At 36.2% G+C, this 22,680-nt stretch overlaps 2 protein-coding genes across 3 annotated transcripts in view; one reads left to right on the top strand and one right to left on the bottom strand.

The window, feature by feature from the left end:
- Positions 1 to 22,680, top strand: part of LOC144973219 (uncharacterized) — a 498,849-nt gene that overhangs the window by 195,150 nt on the left and 281,019 nt on the right. The window lies entirely within an intron of this gene.
- LOC144973207 (uncharacterized) overlaps positions 1 to 22,680 on the bottom strand; it is an 81,306-nt gene that overhangs the window by 3,593 nt on the left and 55,033 nt on the right. For both annotated transcript variants that reach the window (XM_078915366.1, XM_078915367.1), the window contains exons 3-4: positions 19,139 to 19,648; positions 10,312 to 10,486 (exon numbers count right to left, since the gene is read on the bottom strand). In XM_078915366.1, coding sequence (XP_078771492.1) covers positions 10,312 to 10,486; positions 19,139 to 19,273 — 310 coding nt within the window. In that variant the 5' untranslated portion in view covers positions 19,274 to 19,648. The remainder of the gene's footprint in view (positions 1 to 10,311; positions 10,487 to 19,138; positions 19,649 to 22,680) is intronic.

The raw sequence follows: 22,680 nt of genomic DNA, 5'->3' as shown, positions 1-22,680 counted from the left end.
ATTGTAAATATGAATGGTAATATTATACATTCCATGTCTTTGGTTTTTATATACTCCTATCTGACCCCTTCAACCCATAGGTCAAAGATTTACTTTTTTATTTGACACAACAAAGAGTGCAAACTAGGAAGAGGCAGATTCAAGCTAGATAGATTGGAATTTTCGTGCTTAAAAAAAATTCTGACAAGGCCGACATCTTATTCCAGATTATCACCTCATATCAATGCTAGAGAGTGTTCATTCAAAAAAAAATCCTCTGAACGATCAAATATAAAATTTTGCATCAGAGAATAATATTTCTCAAATTAGTGTTAAAGCTACCAAAATAAAAATAAACAAAACAAACAAACCGTTCATTTTCCTTTGTACTGTTTTGATTTGATAACGAAAAAAAAATAACTGGTGTTAGCTAGAAAACACGAGATCTGATAAGAAAAAATAAGATAAGATATTATAATAATTGTCCTTTAAAGACCAGTCGTCTCGGGCAGGGATCGGACTACATATCTTTTTATTTCATTTATTTCAACTCTCACCAATTTTCTTCTCATTATATAGCATATATTTACACAGTGTCTGATCCTTCTTCTGATAGTAATGTATTTTTTCCCGCTCACATAACGCTTTCAAATCCATTACTGATCGTAGCATACACCACTTATCTTGGTCTGATACCTTAAGTGGTAGTATGAGTTTAAAATGTGTGAGTGCTTAACTCGTATAAAAACGTATACGTGGATTATCTGTTTTGTTTGTTTAAAGGGTTTTACAGCGCTTGCGACACATTTAAATCATTTCAGCGCCACTAGATTATCTAAAAGGCCGGTAATGATTGCGTAATGGAGCAACGGATAAAAACCTTAATCAAGGGGGCCTATAGTTTGTCATACTTATCTCCTTTATTTCTTTTTTATTATTGGTTTTGGCTATCAAAGAAAAAGGTAAATAAATAAACTAAACTTTTGGCACAAATCTTCAATCTAAGTTACGGAGACAGATAATGTGTACGTTTAGAGTTTCCCCTTTGTCAACAAAACACGATGATTCTCTCATTTCCCATTCGTTTTTGATGTTTCAATCATCGTGTTTGTGGAAAAAGGGGAAACCCGAAACGTTCACAATATCTGTTTTTGTTAACTAAATTGAAGCTTCCATGCCATTTGACTATTGATATAAACTTGATATGTCATAAAGCTCAAAAAGACTCAAACTAAATCTTAAGTTTGCGATATTAGTAAAATAACAATGAAAGTAGACGATTAAGTAATTGATTTATCACCATCTATCAAATTCAAATGCATGTTTATCTCTTTGTAATGTATGTAAATATTCATCAATATAATCAGATATTTTATTAGCAATCTTTAATCTGTCCCGATAACGCCTATAATTATTATAGCTTAATAACAAAAAAACAAACAAACAAAAAACAAACAAAATCAAAACAAAAACAAAATAAAACAAACCATGCAAACCCAACACACATACACACAAAAAAAAAAACAAAAAACAAAACAAAATAAAACAAAACAAATAACGGTCTTATTTACTCAGGTGCCTGTCATGAGGGAGTTTGCTCCCGCTTCTGAAGCGCGAATTGGAAAGTAATCCTTTCGATAGGCAATCATTAATTTCAAAATACTCTCTAACCACTACTTGGACGCAGAGGGCCCAAAAACAAAATAATAATATAGATTCAAACCTTGTACGTTTGCGTATTGGACGAATACGTTTCCTGTTACATTATTGTGCCGCCTTCCCGTTCGTTTAAATTAGTAAATGTTTATGTTAAGATCGGACAACATGGCTGACACCTGTTGACATTGAGCTTCGGCTCAGTGGATAGTCTTATGTTTCTATTTATTCACTGTGTGGAATCTTTAATTTTTACCTGATGTGGACTAATCTTAATATTGGAACTTTTAACTTAAGATCTATTAAAAGTAACATTCGAAAGGAACAACTGTGTCAAGATTTAGAAAGTTATAAAATCGATGTGTTGTGTTTACAAGAGACGAAGATCCAAGATGGCGTCGACCAAACAATAAATGGTCACAGACTGCTGTGCTTTGCTTCCAGTTCACCTCACTATGGATGTGGATTTCTCATAAATAAAAACTGCAGGGATTTGACTAGTGACGAATGGAATGTTTCGGACAGAATATGTGTTCTTGAGCTTAAGTGTAAGATCAATTCAAGGAACCAGAATAACGATAATAAAGACGATCACGGTAAGAAGACGTTCACTATCTCAATCGTAAATGTTTACGCACCAACAAGTCAACGCGCAAAACAATACCCAGAGGAAACTGATAAATTTTACAAAGACCTAGACGATACACTGAACAAAATAGGAAACAAATCAATATTAATAATTGCTGGAGATTTTAATGCCAAAGTAGGAAAACGTCTCGACAGTGACACACTATGTTTAGGATCATACTCAAAAGGAAAACGTAACGATAACGGAGAAAAATTAGTCCAGTTCTGTGAACAGAGAAAACTTTTCATAACAAACAGTGCTTTCAACCACCCATCAAGACACCAGACAACATGGGTAGGACAAAGGAAAGACCAAACCCAAGACAAAATGATAACAATACACAACCAAATAGACTATATCATATGTCGACACCGCCATAAACACTACTCAACCAACTCGCGATCATACGGTGGTACACTGCTAACATCCGATCACAAACTTGTAAAAACGAATTTCAACATAAATGTGTACAGACAACGAAGACAGAAAGGTAAAACGGCAGTCAAAATAAACACGGCAAAAATAGTAAATGAGCGAGAATGTCGCATTCATTACCAATATGAACTTAACTCAAGTCTATTTAAAATAAAGCAAAACAGCAATCCAAACAATGAATGGAAAGAGACGCAAGCGGCAATGAAATATGCGGGGAAGAAAGTGCAGGCTCTATTAATACAACTAAGAACAAACCAAATCGAACGCCTAACATCGCTATTAACGATCTATCGCGGCAACAAAAAGAACTTAGGATCAGGATACAAAACACGAAAGACTCGGAAGAAATAATAAACCTGAAAACGGAACGAAACAAAATACTGCATTCAATTCGATCACTTACAATAAAACACAGAAACGAGGAATTAGACAAAAAAGTGGAAGACATAGAAAAGTCCAAAAATAACGCATCGTCTATGTTCAAAGCGACGAAATCTCTGAACCGAAAACCATTCGAGAACCCAAAACTACAGGATAAATTTGGCAAACAGACAACAAATCCCAACGATATCCTTGACATTGTAACTGACCACTTCCAGCAGAAATTTCACAAACAAGTCTCACAAATATCGCCCTTCTCAGGAAACCCTAGAGACCTAAACAACCGCATCACAACAACTGAAGTTAGAAATAGCATAAAGTGCCTAAACAATAACAGATCCCCAGGCGAAGATGACATTCCCGCTGAATTGCTGAAATGCGGTACACTCTCCCTGGATCTGAGCATTGCAAACATAATGAACAAAACATTCTCAACACACAAAGACTGGGACATAAACAGCGGTGTCCTAATTACAATACAAAAACCAGGAAAAACGAAAGGACCCGTAAACAACCTGCGCCCAATAACATTACTGAATACCATAAGAAAAACACTGTCAACTATTGTCCTCAACAGAATTAGACCGAAAATAGAAAAATACCTATCACATAGCCAAAGCGGGTTTCGCCAAGACCGAAGCACATCGGACGTTGTATGGACACATAAATGGTTGGCAGCAAAGGCACTCAAAGAAAACATATCCATAACTATCGATATGTCCGCAGCCTTTGATACGATCGACAGAGGAAAACTTTTGGAGATATTAACAGAAATAGTAGACGAAGACGAGCTCCGAATAATCCGATTTCTCCTCAGCAACACAAAGATACAACCAAGGATATACGGGGCCACAAAACAGACGCAGTTCGAAAGTAACATCGGGACCCCCCAAGGAGATAGTCTGAGCCCGATTCTGTTCACAATATACTTAGAACACGCTCTGAAAGAAGTTCGAAAAGTCATTCCAAAACCAACGACTCATATTGAGAATGCAATCCCTAGAGAAATCGCCTATGCAGATGATGTCGATTTTATTGGATCAACACCAGCAAATATAGACATCATACAAAATACCCTCATGAAATATAACCTCCAAGTCAATGCCAATAAAACCGAATTTACAACAATATCGAGGAACAAAGAGGAATGGAAAAGAACAAAGAAAGTCGGCTCACTAATTGGAGACACCGAGGATGTACAAAGAAGAAAACAGCTATCAAACGCCGCACTCAGTAAACTCACCAATGTATGGATTAGAGGTGACAAAATAAAGAGAAAAACCAAACTGAAACTGTACCATGCTCTTGTAAAACCGGTACTTCTGTATAACTGCGGCACTTGGGCGTTGACAAAATCCGAAGAAGAACATCTGGATGCCTTCCATCGCACACAGCTAAGAAGGGTACTGGACATCAAATACCCCAAAAAGATCTCAAATGAATCACTCTATAAGATCACAAAAGAAAGACCAATCTCCCTTGACATTTTACAACAACGATGGCAACTTTTCGGTCACATACTACGCAGGGACAAAAACATACCAGCAAACCAAGCCATGTCGGGATACTTCCAAAAACACGGGAACCTTTTCAGAGGAAGACCGATCACAACACTCCCTGTGATCCTAAACAAAAACCTCACAACACTTGGACAAAGCATTAGTCTCATAACGGCAGGGGACCTTGAAAATCTGAGAACCCTAGCAGAGGACCGGCAATATTGGAGACACCTCACACAGGAAATACTGGAAACAGCCAAGGCGACCCGATCTTTCGGTCGAGACGCGAAAGGCATCTAAGTCAAGTAAGTCAATATCTATTAATTCGTGCATTAAATTTCAACAATCAAGCTAAGACGCTCTTCTTATTCTTTTTTTAAAATGATGTTGTTCCTTGGAATACCGTGTAGTACTCTACAAGTAATTACGGACACGAATCAGAAAGCCATTAAATTCGAAGCCCCCCCCCCCCCCCATGATTTTTGTAACTGTAAACAAACAGTAACAATCGTTTGCTACCATCTGAATAAGACCCCAATTTTATCCTGATCAAACGATGATTGTTAATATGAGAAGAGTGCTCAGAATAAATACCCCAACTTTTTCAAATGTAGTTTGTGTGTGGACTGGCCTCTCACACCAGGTTCTCCACCAAATAGGATACACTCAAATGGTTACATACGGTCTCATTCACAAGGTGACAAAGACGCATGGACAGGACAAATCATTTAGGCAGGTTGTTACAGAGATAGTAAGGCTATAACGAAGAGAACAGCAGCGGCAAGGTAAATCGCTTCAAAGAATGCTATAAATTGTTATTTGGAAGACAATTCGTTTAAAGGCTCAAATAAATGTTAAAACAAAACAAAACAAAACAATACAATTAAAAACACATACAAAACAAATAGCGAAACAAAATAAAAGAAAAAAAAATCAGGCCAAAAAAAACAACAACAAACAAAACGAAACTAAAAAAGTCAAAAAAACAAAAACAAAACAAAATAAAACTTCTGATACCTTTTTATTTTTCTTGTGCTTTCCTATCTTAAATACTGTAAACTTGTTTTTAGAACCATTATTTCTCATGGCATATGGAACAAATTCGGCGCTGCTATTCGTTTATTGGGACAGGACAATCTGTCCGTCGCAGATTTATCTTTTCCCGTTGGACCATCAGTGTACCTCCTTGTTGACATATGGCCGATAATGTATTATCTTACTCACGAACCAAGGGATAGGACAAACAGGATGGAAATATAATACTGTCTTTACTCGATTTTGTGGTGTTGTGCGAGGGGAATGAGTGAGGAAGGAAGGGAATTAGAAATTAGAAACAGATTAGAGATTGGAATAAGTTGAAATTGAACTTATACCCGTGGATAGATTGCGAGGAGTGTGGTTCGAATGGATAATTAAAAATAAAAGAATAATTGAAAGGCAGAGTCTAATTCTACAAAAACTAGTACTCTTCACATATCGCTGAGTTCGAGGTAAACATCAACACAAGTTTTATGAAGATCTTTACTCGTTTTTACTAATTTGGTTAGATCTTCTTTTTCCAACTAAAAAGATTGCTTCCATAAGATGGTTCATATCTGAGGATGTAACCAAACACCTGGTTTTGTCCCTCATGCTTATAATGCTCGGTTGTTTGGCGTTTCACAACATAATCTGAGACGTCTTCAGATTGTCTAGAACAGTACTGCCAAACTAATATTCATGAAGCGTAGGTGTGATTCTGCCAGATCTCTGCTTCATGACCTGCATTGGCTGCCTGTTGAGAAAAGGATTAAATTCAAAGTTTGTGTTTTAGTGTATCGTTGTCTTGAGGGTACTGCCCCTTCCTACCTTTCGGTACTAATTGAAAGATATTCAAAACCCTTCCCCTTACGTTCGGCCAGTGATTCCACCAAACTAGTTGTCCCTCCAATACGCAAATATGCTGGAATGAGATCCTTTTCTCATTTCGGACCCTCTGTTTGGAACGCCTTACCACAGAGCATTCGTGAAAAAGAATCTTTGTCTATTTTTAAACGTTCGCTTAAAACATATTTGCTTCGACTTTAGTAGATGATATGAGAAGCAAGTTAGGCGTCTGTTTTGTGTTGTGTGTGTCTGTATGTATGTGTGTGCTTGTGTGTGTGAATGAGTATGTTTCAGTAATTTGTAATTTAAGCGCTTAGAGTCTGGTGTCTCGGAGTTATAGCGCTATGTAAGTTTTCAGAATTAATATCATTTGAGAGTTACTATTTTTCAAGGTTTCGTTTTGTACCTACATTTCTTTACAAAAACCTTGGTTGAAAATATGACAGCTAATAAGGATGTCAAATAAGAAGGTAAAGAATAGAGGAAACGTAACACCTGCAAGTAAAATGTCGGCCCTCATCAGTCAGAGGATAGAGATAATTAAGATTTGTCATAAGAATGCTAAACAACAGCTCTAGGAGAAGAGAGGAAGACTGGAAGAAACATGGACGAGAAAAGTTGAGTAGGAAAAGGCAAAACGAGGCTTATATCCTCGAGGGAAGCCATTACTGTCTCTACTGACAGGACATTCTGCGGAAGATGTGTTCAAGGCCCTATTCTCCACGAGGAGGGATGGGAATAAATCAAATTGTACCTACACTGACGTGCACATATTCGCAGGTCTGATAACCCAATTCCTTATGGGCTCATTGTGGTAATAGAAATCTTTAAAAAAAATGACGCAAAGTATTATCCATTACAACAATGTTCAACCAGGACCATAAGTGGGTTCGGATGTCAGACCTGCACATATGTAGACGTCGACCTACACCCATCATGTGTCAAAGACAAGGAGGTATACACGAATATCTAAAACGCAAATTTTGTTTTTCCTCTGGTTAAACATCCATAAATAAGAACCCAATTTTATACGTTTCATAAAATAAAGTATACATACGTCGATTTTGATTCATAATGCATACTAATGTGTTTATCTTTCGAAATCTGTGTACAATTTTGCTATTATAAGATAAATACCAACTTAAATGAAGGTCTTTATCTATATAATATGTTTGTCGTAATTTATTTGTATAGAAACTTGCTGAATAAGATAAACAACAACACCAGTCTTATGAATGGTTATATATTATGTTTGTCTCTTAAAATCGGTATATAATAACATACTATGCATAAGCAGGGCGTATCGATCACAGAATCACATGTTCTTCCAATAAATACAACCTACATATACTGGTAACAAACATGAAAGGCGATAATTGTCACGAACTAGATATACAATTCTATTATTCTGTCATACACCGACAAAATGTGTGGCTATATTATTATGGTCTTGTTGTATGACACTCGCTTTTCGGATCGGACGGTTCTGGGTTTGAAAAAGAACTGAACAAGTGTGTATGAACTGTGTTCGAACCTCGCTGAGCGCATTGTTGAGTCCTTGGAAAAGGCTCTTTACTCACATTCTAACCGTGCTCAGGTGTAAAATGAGTATTTTGCTATTAACAGCGTTGTCTCTGTCCGAAAAAAAAAAATGCAATATCGCCTTACAGGCGTCATGTCTCGTTCTGCATGTTACTTGTTGCTGTTGGTCAGGGACCCTTTGTAAAGCACTTTGAGCACGTTTAGTGGTAATTGCGCTAAATAAAAAGGCTCAAAATGCTTTCTTAGATTTTGGCGAGAATTATTTTATTTTATGATACACGATAGATTAAATTGACTCCGAACATAATATCATACATTGTAAAAGAATATTAAAGAATAATTAAATAATACTTTATAAGTTCGGATAAATTTTATTTCATTTATCGATATAAAAAAAGTGTTCTAGTTAAAATATGAATATTGCGTTTTGTCAGCGAATGGCGTAATAATGTTATTATGTTGTCTAATCTTTAATATTTCCTTTGTGTCAGATTTACCAGCTATTGACTTAACTATTTATTCGAATGTCTATTCTATCCCATTACGTCGAATTTATAAAGGTTTACGTATTTAATGATGGAGCCTGACTATCTCAATAGGGAAGAAAAGTCATGACGTCACACCTTCTACTTTTCTGTTTCTTAAGTCCTTGGAAGTTCGTATCAAACCAGTCATTCGGAGGGCAAATAATGAGTAGGTTACATATTGAATCATAAAGTGACAGAACTATTTTAGTAGCAGGATATAATATAGGCAAATTCTAAAAATTACGGGAAGTAAAAGAGCGAGGATGGATGGAGTTAATTGACGACCAGCATATATTTAGACTAGAAGGTAAGATGCCATCTCTCTAAAAACCAGAATATCAGTTACACACGTTTTGTATCCAGTCCTCTGGAAGAGTAGTTTTAAAGTTCCAATGAGATAGGAACCAGTTTTTTGACATCGCAATTTCCTTCCTATGGATAGAGCACACAACACTAAATCAGACCTTGGTCGAATTAGCTCAGAGTCGGTGTTCTCGAACTCTTCCCATTTTCCACCTCACTTCTGAAACCCAGCAGTAATTGAGTAGCGTTTCAGTAAGTTATCGTAGACCAGTGTTAATTTTAAAAAATTATAATAATGAAATTACTTGAGATTGTTCAATATCCAAAATGTGCTCAAAGTGGTTTACAAGCTAACAACAACACTTAACATGTAGGATAAGACAATACAACATTGAAACACAAGGAGTTTTTCCTCCATGATAGAACCCCCCCCCCCCCCCCCGCCACACATGTATCATCTTTAGGGCATTCAGATATCTAGACACTTATGTGTTATAAGAGCATTTTATATACTGGTTGTTTTGATGAGTTGTTATTGAGTCTTTGGGCATAGAATTATCAATTCAACGAGGGAAAGGAGAGAAGCGTGAGAATCTGCGAATCGCGATGAGAATATTAAACAACAACCCGCTTCAGACATGCAATGCATAAGGAGAGAATCTATCTCCGTCGAGCTAATTTATTGCTTGAAAATAATGAAACAGCCAAAGGAACGAATAAAGAGAAAAGAAATTAATCAAAAAATTATAATAGGAAGAAATGTAGGAAACACAAAAATACACACATATACCCATATATATGTACATAAATGTACACCCATATATCATATACACTCAAAAACACAGATCAGTCTTCTGTGAAACTATATTGGGTCGCAGGTCACAATGTCAGACAAGTTATAGATTACAACAAAATCGTTAATAAAAAAAGGCAACATCGGTTTAAAAATACAAACCATAATGTTTTAGGGGATATTTGCAATAATTTAATTTTGTATTACTGCTCATCGTTGTTCAAGAAGTATGAGTTTAAATCTTAAAAAGAAAATCTGATATTTTACAAAAAAATTTGAAACGAATGGAAATGAAAAATAAGTGGGTACTTAATTGATCAATCATAGGTGAACTATAGAATAAATGAATATAGAATGACAACATCCCCCGCAAATCCCCAAATAAAAAGAACAATAAAAAAAACCAACAAAAAACAATCAGACAAAAACAAACAAAAAACAAAGCAAAAAAAAAAACACCCAAAAACAAAAACAATATAAAAAGAAAACAAGACAAAACAAGAAAAAAAAGAGAGAAAAAACAAAAATTCATTCATCCTTAGTGTTTCATTCATCGTGTGTTGTTGATAAACGGTGAACCCAAAACTCCTCCATTATCCATCTTCGTTTAATAAATTGAAACTTCCATTTCATTACTCAGTGTTATTTATTCCTTCGAGCTTCAAGCAGCCATTTTTTAATTTTGAATTTGACAAAAATTACCTGCATTGGCCACATCGGAGGGTAATATCATTAATCTTTGGACCGCTTCCGGGACTTTCTTCAGCATGACCTGGTGTACAGGTACAGTCTTGCAATGCCCTTCCTCCTCCATGCGTCTCATCATGTACAAACGGGTGTTGTCAAGACTGAAGAAATGGCCACTTTTCTTTACGACCTGGAAAATGGAAATTGAAAATATAATCTACATTATAGAACAGGGTGTGCAGGTAGACAACTCAATTGTCAGATCTATAAACTCAGAAGCAAACGGAACGGTTTACACTCCCGGATAAGTCCAGCCTTTATTCGGTCTATTACTATTATAGCATTTCGCGGGTGGATAGCTGAGTTCATTGGGTTCTGCCGGGAAGTACTTTGTAATTTGTAATGGACCAGTTTTCTATTGAAATGGAAGCAAGTACTGTTTTTTGATTGACACCAAAACGGCGATACAATTCGGCTTCATGGATCTCATCAAAGCTGCCATCAAAGGGTATAACGAATAAATAATCAGATTATGCACGTCTTTAAATTTTCTATGAATATTCAAAATTTATACCAACATTGTTTTGTTCGCTTGAATTGTTAGAGATTTTTTTGTTGTTGGAATATGTCGTATTCAACATAACTTTTATTATTTATAACAGCGTTTTCACTACTCCCGAGAAGATCGATATTTTATAAATTTGAGAACTTTATCAATTTTCTTCGACTGTGTATTGAATCACTTAAGGAGGATGTGCCTGTTTGAGCGGGCGGGCTTATTCCTTGCATGTCCAATCAAATGTAATTTCCCTCGGGATGGGAAGTTTTCTTGATTGGAAGAGGTCTACCGAGACTTCCATGTTTCAGAAAACTTGATGGCGTAGTAGCAACTTTCGTCCCACTGTCCGACTCTACATCGTGTCCATATTGAATGAGTCCTTTACACCTTAGTTCTATCCATCGATAAAACGTTGGGAGTTATTTTTTTTATCTGGCGAGAACTATGTAACCTGTCGATAGGACTATCGTTTCATCTTCAGGTACGAAACAATCTTTGAAGCCGGAGATGACAAAAATAATTTGGAGGTGTAGCCATACGCTACTACTCCTTCAGGTTTTAATATATTGTATTGTGAGTAAAAAGGAATAAAGTCCAGCTCCATATGTCAAGTAGAAACCCATTACTGAGGGGTGTTATATATATATATATATATATATATATATATATATATATATAATATATATATATATATATATATATACGTTAGATTTAACTGAATAAAATGTCACATCATAACAGTTGAAGAATACTGACAATAATAAAAACAACAACCAATTCAACCTTCCTTGTACAAATTGTCATGTTGTATCCACCATCACGGTGGTGTTTTACCAATTTGGAGATTTATCAATAACCTTTGAATTATTTGGGGATTAAGTGTTCCCTTTACGGGCTTATCCTTCGCTTGAATAATCAATGGGATTTCCTCGTGGGATACGGGGTAGCAATTTAATTGGTGGAAATATTTGAAGTTTGACACTCAGGAATCCAACAAGTTCCACTGAGCACAAAATTTTATATCCACCTGATTGACTCAGGAATCCGACAAGTTCCACTGAGCACTAAATCTTATATCCACCCACAATTATGCCACCAAACAAAAGTTCAGTTTGTAGCTATGATAAATCTTAATTTGTTCGAATGCATATTTAAATTGGTATAGAAGAACAATCGGTTTTTAGAATGGCAGGCGATTATTATTGACAATGATAGTCTTTGTTTTCGTGGCGTCATGCTCCAAGGAGGTATTAATTTGTCAAAGGTATAAGAACTGTGGATAATTTCTTCTCGCACAATCGATGCTGATTGGGCAGCCGAATATAATCACGCTTAGGTCTTAGAAAAATTTGAAAGATTTGAAAACACTTGAATGAGACAAGAATGCAAGATAAATCATAAAGAAAAATACAAGAAAAATCACGCAGCGAAAATTTAAAGATAGAAATTATCCTTCCTTTAACTTGAGATCAAACCTCATGCCTGATCACTGGCAAACCTACAGGTCTATTATCTGAGGTTGGATTCACCAGTCGATCAATGCTTATTTTTCGGGATGTTTTCTTTTTTCTGTGAAATTTTTCTGCTTTATCTGGCGCAGTTATATTGACATCTTATCATTTCAACCCCCTTCCCCCCCCCCCATTTCTTGGTGTTTGTCAAGTGCTTGAGAAATCACTGTGAGCATGCACACAGTGATTTTTCAAGCACGCTCTTGTACCAGCCATGGTATTATAAATTGCAAAGAGATATTGATTTTACTTTGAAGCCTGCACATAGGTGACGCTCTTAAATCCTTATTCCTCGATAGGTGCATAAAAGAAAAAAAAATGCCTAAGAATGAAGGCTTCAAGCTAAGTAGACCGAATTGTCGAAAACAAACCACGGCATTGATTGATAGAAATCGTCAAAGATGGAAACGGGGTCACGTTTCAAAACAAAATATATAAGCAACTTAAGGAAGGAAAAAAAAAGAACCAGGGTTGGAAATTAAGGGGCAGCTTTTCGTAAGTTGAGAGATTTTGAAAACAAACAAACACAAAAAAAAAACAACAACAATAACCCAAAACTCCGGGGTTTCTATACCATTAATGAATATTACCAATCGTTTCTACCTTTGAAAAGATGCCAGTTTATCAACTAGCTCTTAACGCTAGATTTAGCATTCTCTGATGGGTAGACTGTAGACAGAGGGATCAGAAATAGCAAACTTCGACACTACCCTGATTCAAAACCAGTTGTCTGATGAATGCCCTATCTAATGACTTTTTGAGACCCTCCAAGACGTAAAAGAAAGGTAAAGAATTAAGAGCTAGATAGACAAATTTGGTCGAAGACAGACGACAAAAGATCCAGTATTCTCATAAAGAAGAATAGTACACACTTATTTGAGAAAGTGATAGAAGTTGCTAAAACACAAAACATCCAGGCACTTTGTGACGACTATCGGCATAAGGCTAGGACGAGTAGTGGTAGTATTTCAGGTCCATTAAGCCATGGAGCCGGAGTTTACCAAGGTTTCTATAGATTGAAACGGACAATAGCAATTGTTTGCTCTCTTTTGGATAGGAAACTAGTCTCTCGCAGAGTACTTTTTGCCAGACTAATAAAACCAGCTACCCAATCACTGCTGGATGGACGAGGAAGAGGGAGGGGGGGGGGGGGGTTAGAAAAATAATATCGACTGCACCCGGGATCGGATCGATCTCAGTCTCTTTGCGTATGAAGGGAGTCCTCTACAAAGTGAGCTATTGAGACCTAAGCCGGCAGACCGTCGTCCTAACGAGCCGGATCCGTTACCAGTACACCAGTGCTACACACTTTTCCTTTTACCACTGCCAACCATAGCAATTTCCAAAAAAATGATCAAGATGTATCCTTCCGCCATTGTGCACAACACGTCTATGGCTATAGACTTCCGGTATGCCACGTGCTACCCATGAAATTGACAGGCTAGTTCGCATGGTAGACTGCCCTACATAGAATGCCTGCTTAATCGCCTGTTCATCAAAGTAGATAAGATACCAGACCTGCCTAGTTAAATTCTTTAAAATTCGTAATTTTTAGGAGAAAAAAATGTACTCGTTATAGTTAACTAAAAATCAACAATTCACAAAAATAGCAAATAACGCCTAAAATCCTTAAAATTGTGTAGTCTGGTTCAACATATATTTTCAGTAAGTTATAATGACTTATAGAAGCTCATGAGATTTGAGCTAAAATTTCGTAATTCTACGAATTTATGGTAAGAGTAGGCAGGTCTGAGATACTGGCTTGTAAAAATAGTTGCAAATGATTCGGAAACTATAACAGGTGAGTTATTTTTATGCTAAATTAGGACCCTTCGTGTCAATCTGGTAATGTGTCGAAATAAACTAGAAAAAGAAAGAAAGAGTTGAAAGTTAAAATAATCGGAGAGAGAAAATTTGATTTTTTAAAGGCTAAGAAAATTAAAGAATTTAAGGAGCAGGCACCAGTATAAGATCAAGATCTGGACTGATTTTTTCGGATAGTTTTTTCCCTATTTTTCTTTCTTGCTTTCTCTGGCACCTTTCACACACACTTGTTCAGATCTTTAAAGACTAACAATCAAAACGAATTGCTCTTAATGAAGGCATTTATTTCAACCCTGTGCGATTATGTGTTCCTGTGGTATGACACTCGCCTTTGGATCGGAGTTCCTGGGTTCGAGTATTTGCGAGGCATAGTTCAGTGTTTGGAAAAGTCTCCTTACTCATATTCTTTCACCGTACCCAGGTTAAAAATGAGTACCTGGTCGTTAACAGCGTTGTATCTGCCTGAAAAATTGTAATATCGTTTATCTGGTGTCATGTCGTGTTCTACATGTTAAGTGTTGCTGTTGGCCAGGGACCTCCCATGTTAAGCGCCTTGAGCACGTTTAGTGGAGAGTGCACTATATTAAAGCACAGTGTTTTTTTAAAAGTCCAAATCTCATAAGTTACGCTTATAATTAAATTTTTAAATTTTAAACCCCAAGTTCACCTCATTAGAATACCGTTTTTAAACAATTGGTCACATTTCAGTTTCTTCACTTGAGCCTTTTTGATTTTCTTTTATATCCGATCAAGTTTGTTCACGCATTCTTTCTTATTTCAGCGAACCTCTAATTGCCATAATATAATGGTAAACTCCATAATTTATAAAGAGAGAGAGAGAGAGAGAGAGAGAGAGAGAGAGAGAGAGAGAGAGATAGATAGATAGAGAGAGAGAGAGATAGAGAGAGATAGATAGATAGATAGATAGATAGATAGATAGAGAGAGAGAGAGAGAGAGAGAGAGAGAGAGAGAGAGAGATAGACGTAATCTAGTATCGACATGAACAGCAGCAGGGAGGGGGGGGGGTGGTTCTTAAAAGTCTGTACTCGGAGAAAACAATCCATTTTAAAACTTTTGGCCAGAAAACTCGTCATAAAAGTGAGCATTTATACAGAGCAATATCCACTATCTACGTGCTCAAACGGCTTTACAAGGGGTTCCTGACCAAAAGCAATACTTAACACGTAGGACGAGACATGACTGCTGTAAGGCGTTATTACAGTTCTTTTCCGACAGAGACAACGGTGTTAACGATCAGGTACTCCTTTTACACCTGAGTACGGTGAGAGTATGTGAGTAAAGGGTCTTTTCCAAGGACTCGACTATGCGCCGAGCAAGGCTCGAACCCAGGACAATCCGATCCTAAAGCGAGTGTCATACCACAAGACCACACAGTCGTCCTCAAGTATCGATCGATTACAATGACCTTCATCTGGTCAAAAACTCTCTAACCTGTGACTTCAAGGAAGTTTAAACCTAACATACTTTGCATTCACGTGTTATTTTCTTTTGAAACTTAAAAAAAATTATTCAAAACATATAGTCAGAGGTTAAAATATAGGATTGGCAACATTTCAAGGAAGAGAAAATCGATTTATATATCGATTAAATCTATGATAGTGAAGGAATTAGGAGCTAAAATGAAATCGATATCAATTAGTGCCACTTTCATATTTAGCCGATTGATATTTTAGGCTTTCATCATAACATCAAAATAAACATTAAAGTAAACAAAAATAAATAATAGTATGGATACGCATTCCATTGCTCAACTATAAAGCCAAATAGATAAATAAATGTCCTTAAATGATGCATGATGATGAAATTAAGAAAATTATTATTGTTGTTGTTATTATTATTATTATTATTATTATTATTATTATTATTATTATTATTATTATTATTATTATTAGTGCCAACACAACCACTAAGGCAAATAGAACCATGGCCTTCCTCAACAGACAACTCCGCCACTGCCACCAATCTGTGAAAAAGTAATGCTATGAAGCACATGTCAGGTGCATACTGAAATATAGTAGCTCAATTTGGGGCCCACAAACATCACAAGAAATCACTATGAGCTAGAAAAATGTCCAATGTCGGGCGGCCAGATTTGTCAGTGGAAAAACGATGAGCGTATTCCACAAAGCACTAAACGGAAAACTCGAAATTCCAACAAGCTATTTGAAACGGAATAACAACAAAATTCAGCATTTAATTTTTAAATCCCCCACTCAAGAACAAACAATCATCTTTACTCTTTCTTCTCCGCCACCATCCGACTTTGGAACTCCTTACCAACCGCTTGTAAACAAGTCCTTTCGACTATAAAAGCCCCGCTACTGAAAAGACGGCCATACAATCTTCAGCCTGAAGCTTAAAAAGAAGAAGAAGAAGAAGAAGAAGAAGAAGAAGAAGAAGAAGAAGAAGAAGAAGAAGAAGAAGAGTAGAATAATAATAATAATAATAATAATAATAATAATAATAATAATAATAATAATAATAATAATAATAATAATAATAATAAAAAATAAAAAATAATAAGAAGAAGAAGAAGAAGAAGAAAAGAAGTGAGCAGAGAAGTAGCAGATGACAAGTGAGAATAAAGACTTTTGAGACGATGGGGATTCGAACCAAAGACCTGACTCTTACGACACCGCCAAAATATCTATTCTCTGATGTCTTCTGCCACTTCTTCACTGACTTTATTTCTTGTTATATTTAAAGTCAGTAACAACTTACAAACAATTTGATTGTCAGCAACCTACATAGAGGTAAACTCCATGTATACGAAGAAAATAATAATCAAACATGACGTTTTTTTATATAAAACTGTAAATGAGAAAAAACAAAAATTCAATTTTCTGTCGGTCTACTGGATGCTTATAGGGATTCGCCCTCTGCCTTTATGCGTTTAGATGAGATGGCAACGAAGATTTGTTTATAAATCAAAATAGAACTCCTGTCTTGTTTTGTCAGGGTCCGTGAGAAAAAAAATCAGTGAAATAATTGGTTTGAAAAGATTATAAAAATAAAAAGACGAAACATGCCAAAATGAAGACGGAAAAATCGTAAAATAAAATTATATTTTTTTTACATGTTCAGCGTTATTAAAAGAGAGAAACAGGCAATGCATGAATGCTGCCGTACTTTGAAAAAACAGTTAAAATTTGGCCAGAAAATCGTCCTTCATATATCCCTCGATTAAAATGACCCTATTCTTGTCAATAACTCTTAAACCCGAGACTTCAAGGTAGTCCTAGAAATGATAGTTTTTGACAAGATAAGGATCATTTTAATTGATGGATGTTCGAAGGACGAGTTTTCCAGCCAAATTTTTAAAAAATCTAAAAGCCCAAACAGTTAATTTAAGATCCAAATGAAATGTTAGAAATCCGGTGGTGGCTGACTTTTGACATTTCGCTCAAATTAATATTCAATTAAAAACAAACAAACGAAGCATTCTGCGTTATTAGTCTCTGTCACTAGTTACATCAGCGACAACGGTACTCTGGAAAAACACGTATTTAAAAATTTGGCCAGAAAACGACCTTCAAATATCGATCGATTTAAATCCCTCATCTTGGCAAATCTCTCAAACCTGGGACTTCGCGAAGTTTAAGACAGTTTACTGGTTAAAGACTTAATTGACATAGTGTTAGCACATCTGACCGGGAATCAGAAACTCTGAGGTTCGATTCATCAATCGAGTCAGGCAGATTTTAAGGCAGAGTTTTTCTTCTATTTTTTCTTTTTGCTTTGTCTAGCACTGGTTCATACACACATTTATAGAGTTTGAGATACTTTAATAAAACCTAATATTAGAAAGACACATTGGACAAACAATAAAAAGCTCTGAACGCATAATCGGTTTATTTTTGGGAATATACATTTTGAAATTATGTTATTCTCTTTAGAAATCCATTCAATGGGGAAGACAAATAATCTCTTGGGCCTTTAATGATAATAAACCTTTCATTTATATAACGATCATCCATGGTTTATTATCCCGATTTAAGCTATTCACAATATTTATTCACACTTAAACTTGAGCTTTTATATAGAGCAATATCCACTAGAACGTGCTCAAAACGGCGTACAAAGGGTCACTGACCAACAGTAACACGTAACATTGGGAACAAGACAACGCTGTTAACGGCCAGGCACTCATTTTACACCTGAGTACGGTGAGAGAATGTGAGTAAAGAGCCATTTCCAAGGACTCAACTATGCGCTGAGCGAGGCTCGAACCCAGGACCTTCTGATCCGAAAGCGAGTGTCATACCACAAGACTACATAGTCGCACAAGTGGAAATCCTATCTATCAGGACATTATAGTTTTTGTTTTTGAAAGTTTTTAGGGGTTTTCGACACTTGTGAGTCATAACATATCCCATCATTGTAAATATCAACATATGTATACTGGCCATAGACCCGGATATATCCCGGTTTTTGTAGTATTAAAATTACAATAACAAATGCTTACTAGCCTCTCTGATAGGACAAAAGTCTGAAGGTTACCTTTAAGTGCTGGGTGGATAGTGGTGTCAGGAAAATAAATTAAATTCGGCTCTGCCAGGGATGAAACACAGTCTTTTCGCTATTTATTAGGCAACTGTCCTGTCATCTGTTTTATCGGGACATCCTTAACAGAATTCAATTCTTTTTCAATTCAATTTTTGGAACCCATCGTCCTAAACAGTATTACAACCTGGTGGTGCAGATGCTAAAAGGGATTTGAGAGGTGAAATGATCAGAAATTCGAAACTTTAGTTTTTGTCACGTTGACTTTGAGAAAGAATGTTTACTCTCTCCTCAATCGAAGCATTGAAATTTTACTCACGTCTCATACATTTGTTTGGCTATAAAATCAATTTTAGCATCTAACTCACTCTGACTTAATATCTTTTTAGGCGAAAGGTCACATTTAATTTATATTTTGCTTACTTGTAGTCTTGGACCAAGCTGCCTTCGTTTCATCTCCAAGTAGACATCTCCAATGTGAGAGTCCGCCACCATTTTGGAGGCTCCGAGGTGTTCTACTGTTGATGTGAAGTGCACTTGTGAAGGGGGCAAAAACATGACGTCGTGTCTGCGTTACACGACACGTGACATTAATTGGGGGCGTGGTGAAAGTGAAATAATAAACAGAGTCAAAGTCAATGTGAAGGTCATTTCGGAGTAAATCAAGTTTCCGTTGGCTGATGACTGCTGATGAGCTTGGCTAATCGGAAGCTGTGGATAATAACCTTTCTGGTCTACGACTTCTCTTGATTGAAGGGTGTGACATGGAGCAAATTATTTCCTATCAAAGGTTTCCTGTGTGTGACCTGAGTTCAACGTATGTGGTTGCGATTTTAATGATGGAACCTCGTATCATGGAGTGGAGTGAAGTCAAACATAGTTGATGGCATTTGCTGTTTGTTGATTGGCAATTGAGGCAGCAGAATATCGGATCTGTCAAAAATAGAGAGACAAGTAAACAGTAACACATTATGATAGCTATCAACCCGATACGGGGAGATTACATTTTTTTCACAAGCGTCAACATTTGATTGCGAAATCAAGGGGTAATCGTGTTTTATGATATTGAAGTAAAAGAACAAAACTCAACCAAAAAAAAAAAAAAAAGGACGAACAATTAAACAAAAACAAACAAAAGGGTTTTTAATTAGAAGACAAACCAACCAAAAGAAACAAATACATTATTAAGCAAATCAGCGCCCCCCCCCCCACTCCCACACACACAAAACAAGCATTTTTATCATTATATTCTAAGGCCCCAATCGAATTGCAATTTCGTCCAGTCCCTGGAGGATGTATTCTTTTCAAATCTTATCGCACTGGGACAAGACTGTTTTGAGACATACTTCGCGCAATTCACTTCCACACTGGGCCTTGAATGCAATTTCAAGATCTATATAATAAAGGTTTTATGTTTTTGTGCTTTGCTGCTTCGAAAAAAAGAAAGAGAAAACAATATCGGATGCGTTCTCTGATGACCTAAAAGATTACTCAAGAGCCAAATCCTTAAGCGACACTTTTAGAGTCATATCCTGAAGTTTGCATTTCTTAACTTCACTTATTTCTTGCTTTTCTTCTCTCTATCCCTCTCTCTCTCTCTCTCTCTCTCTCTCTCTCTCTCTGTCTGTCTGTCTATCTGTCTGTCTCTTTATCTCTCTCTCTCTCTCCCTCTCACTCTCTCGCTCTCTCTCTCTTTCTTTCTCTTTCTTTCTTTCTTTCTTTCTTTTAAAAATTTCTCTTAACATTGATACAACTCTTTTCTTTCAATTTTTATTTCACTTTCAAAAACTTAAATATATCAAAGGAGAAATTAGTTCACATTTTATGGAATCAGAAAAGAAACTTCAGCTCGGTGCATAGGTGTATTTCATTGTTGACTAGATATATAGAAGTATAGTCAGGCAGAAGTAAGATGTTCCATGAGCCACCAAGTCAGGAACATTTTTGTCCGAATTCTATATACGGCTTTATTTCTCTATTATCACAAATAGTATGACCTCGGGACTGGCCCCATCATTTTTGTAGGGGTTTACAACTGCTCATGACACAATACGACAGGATCGTCCTGTCCTGATAGGTGCGTTACTTTCACTCCAATAAATAGGTTTCAAACTTGGGATGTGTCTTCCTGAGATATTGTTTGTTTGTTTTTAAGGGTTTTACGGCGCTTGCAACACATTTAGGTCATATCAGCGCCAGTTCCTGGGATAGAACTGTCGTAATGCGATAGAGGCCTAATGGTTTTTGTGCTTTGGTTGAGTGGATTTAATGTGCACACGAAGGACTCGTGCAGGAACCCAACGAGAAATCTAACCCATATTCCTTACATCAAGGCAGTGCATCACGACTGGCGATTGGTCTTTTATTGAGATATTATCATTATTAATTTTTAATATTAATTGATTAGGGTCGTTTCTGAATGTTGACAATGGCACCGATCTGGAGATTAGTATCTTAAATTGATGCTACGGCAGTTTATCAAAATGATTTTGAAGATGATAATAAAAATAATGATCATGATGACAATGCCATTATGCTGCTTCTATGATTATAATACAGATGATGATGATGATGATGATGATGATGATGATGATGATGATGATGATGATGATGAGGATGATAATGTTGATGATGAAGATGTTAATTATGAGTATGATGATGAAGATAATGATGGCAGCGTACGAAATTGCCAACATTGTTGACTTCGTGTGACTGAAAGCCGAGAATTTCTCCGATTATCTTTTGATTGTAATTTACTTCCATTAAGTTACAGATTCACACAATTGGCTCAGCGGTACGGTCTTTGCTTCGTACTCGAAAGGTACCGAGTTTGATCACCCGCCGCTGCAAGTCACCTAGCCTTAGCTCAATTTACGGCTCTGCACTGCGGCTGACGCCTGGGTTATTCCAGTCTTCCTTTGGAATAGACTTTAGAGAAAAATTGCCCTTATGGGATGAATAAAGATGAAGGGAATTTTTTTAAAAAATATTTTTTCATTGACAAGGTGGCGAGTGTCATTTTAATCGATCGACTTTTGAAGAACGAGATTTCTGGCCAAACGTTTCAGTTTAAGGCGGTATTGAAATAGCCCAAATATTGAATTAAAAATGTACAAATCTGTCACCCATTTATTGGAGAGAAAGATAAATACAGTTAATGTGACTCATATATAAGGGAACAACACATAACAAACGACGTTTCGCATTTGGCCTTTTGTTATAGTAATAATATATATATATATATATAAAATTAATTAAAGGAGCGTGGGGGGGGGGGGGGGGGTTGGCGGGGGCGGTGTTATTGAAGTATACTAGATGGTGATGACCGCCCAGTTATTGTAACCTCCAATTTCCATTTAGTGCTGCCTGCGGCTTCAGGATTTGATCGAAAAGAACAACAAAAGAGCCACGCTGTCGAAATGCTCTACTTTTAAGAGTGTGAGAACGTGCTTTTCCCACGCATTTTGACATAACCTGAAGGGCGTTATTCTTGCCGATCACATTCCAATTTTAAATAAATAATAATACCGCTGCATTAATCTTAATAACCAATTAAATAAAATACTTTGCCAGAAAACTCGTCCTTCAAATATTGATCAAAGACATTCATCATGTAAAAAAATATTCAAACTTGAAACTCTCTTGATTAAGGTTGAGAGTTTTTGACTGAATAATAATAGTCATTTTGATCAATCGATATTTTATAGGACGAGCTCCTTGGCTAACTACTAGACCATAAAGCCATGATAAAAATACCTATAATAAGAAGATAATTAAAATTTAATGAAAAATTGATTGTATTTTATTTTTTTCAATCATTAAATTCATATTTCTTTTTTTTGTATGTGTATTAACCTTTGTGTGAGACTGTACTCTCTTTTCAAAGAATTCGTTTTAACTCGATGTAAATCGATTGCGTAAACAAAGTTATTATCTGGCATTGCAACATAGACTGATAATTTATG

The sequence above is a fragment of the Berghia stephanieae genome, chromosome 5, assembly GCF_034508935.2.
Source record: "Berghia stephanieae isolate SIO BIC M18660-M18661 chromosome 5, UCSD_Bste_1.3, whole genome shotgun sequence".
NCBI classification, from domain to species: Eukaryota; Metazoa; Mollusca; class Gastropoda; order Nudibranchia; family Aeolidiidae; genus Berghia; species Berghia stephanieae.
The sequence above is the reverse complement of the archived record's forward strand: the minus strand, read 5'-3'. Positions and strand labels throughout refer to the sequence as shown.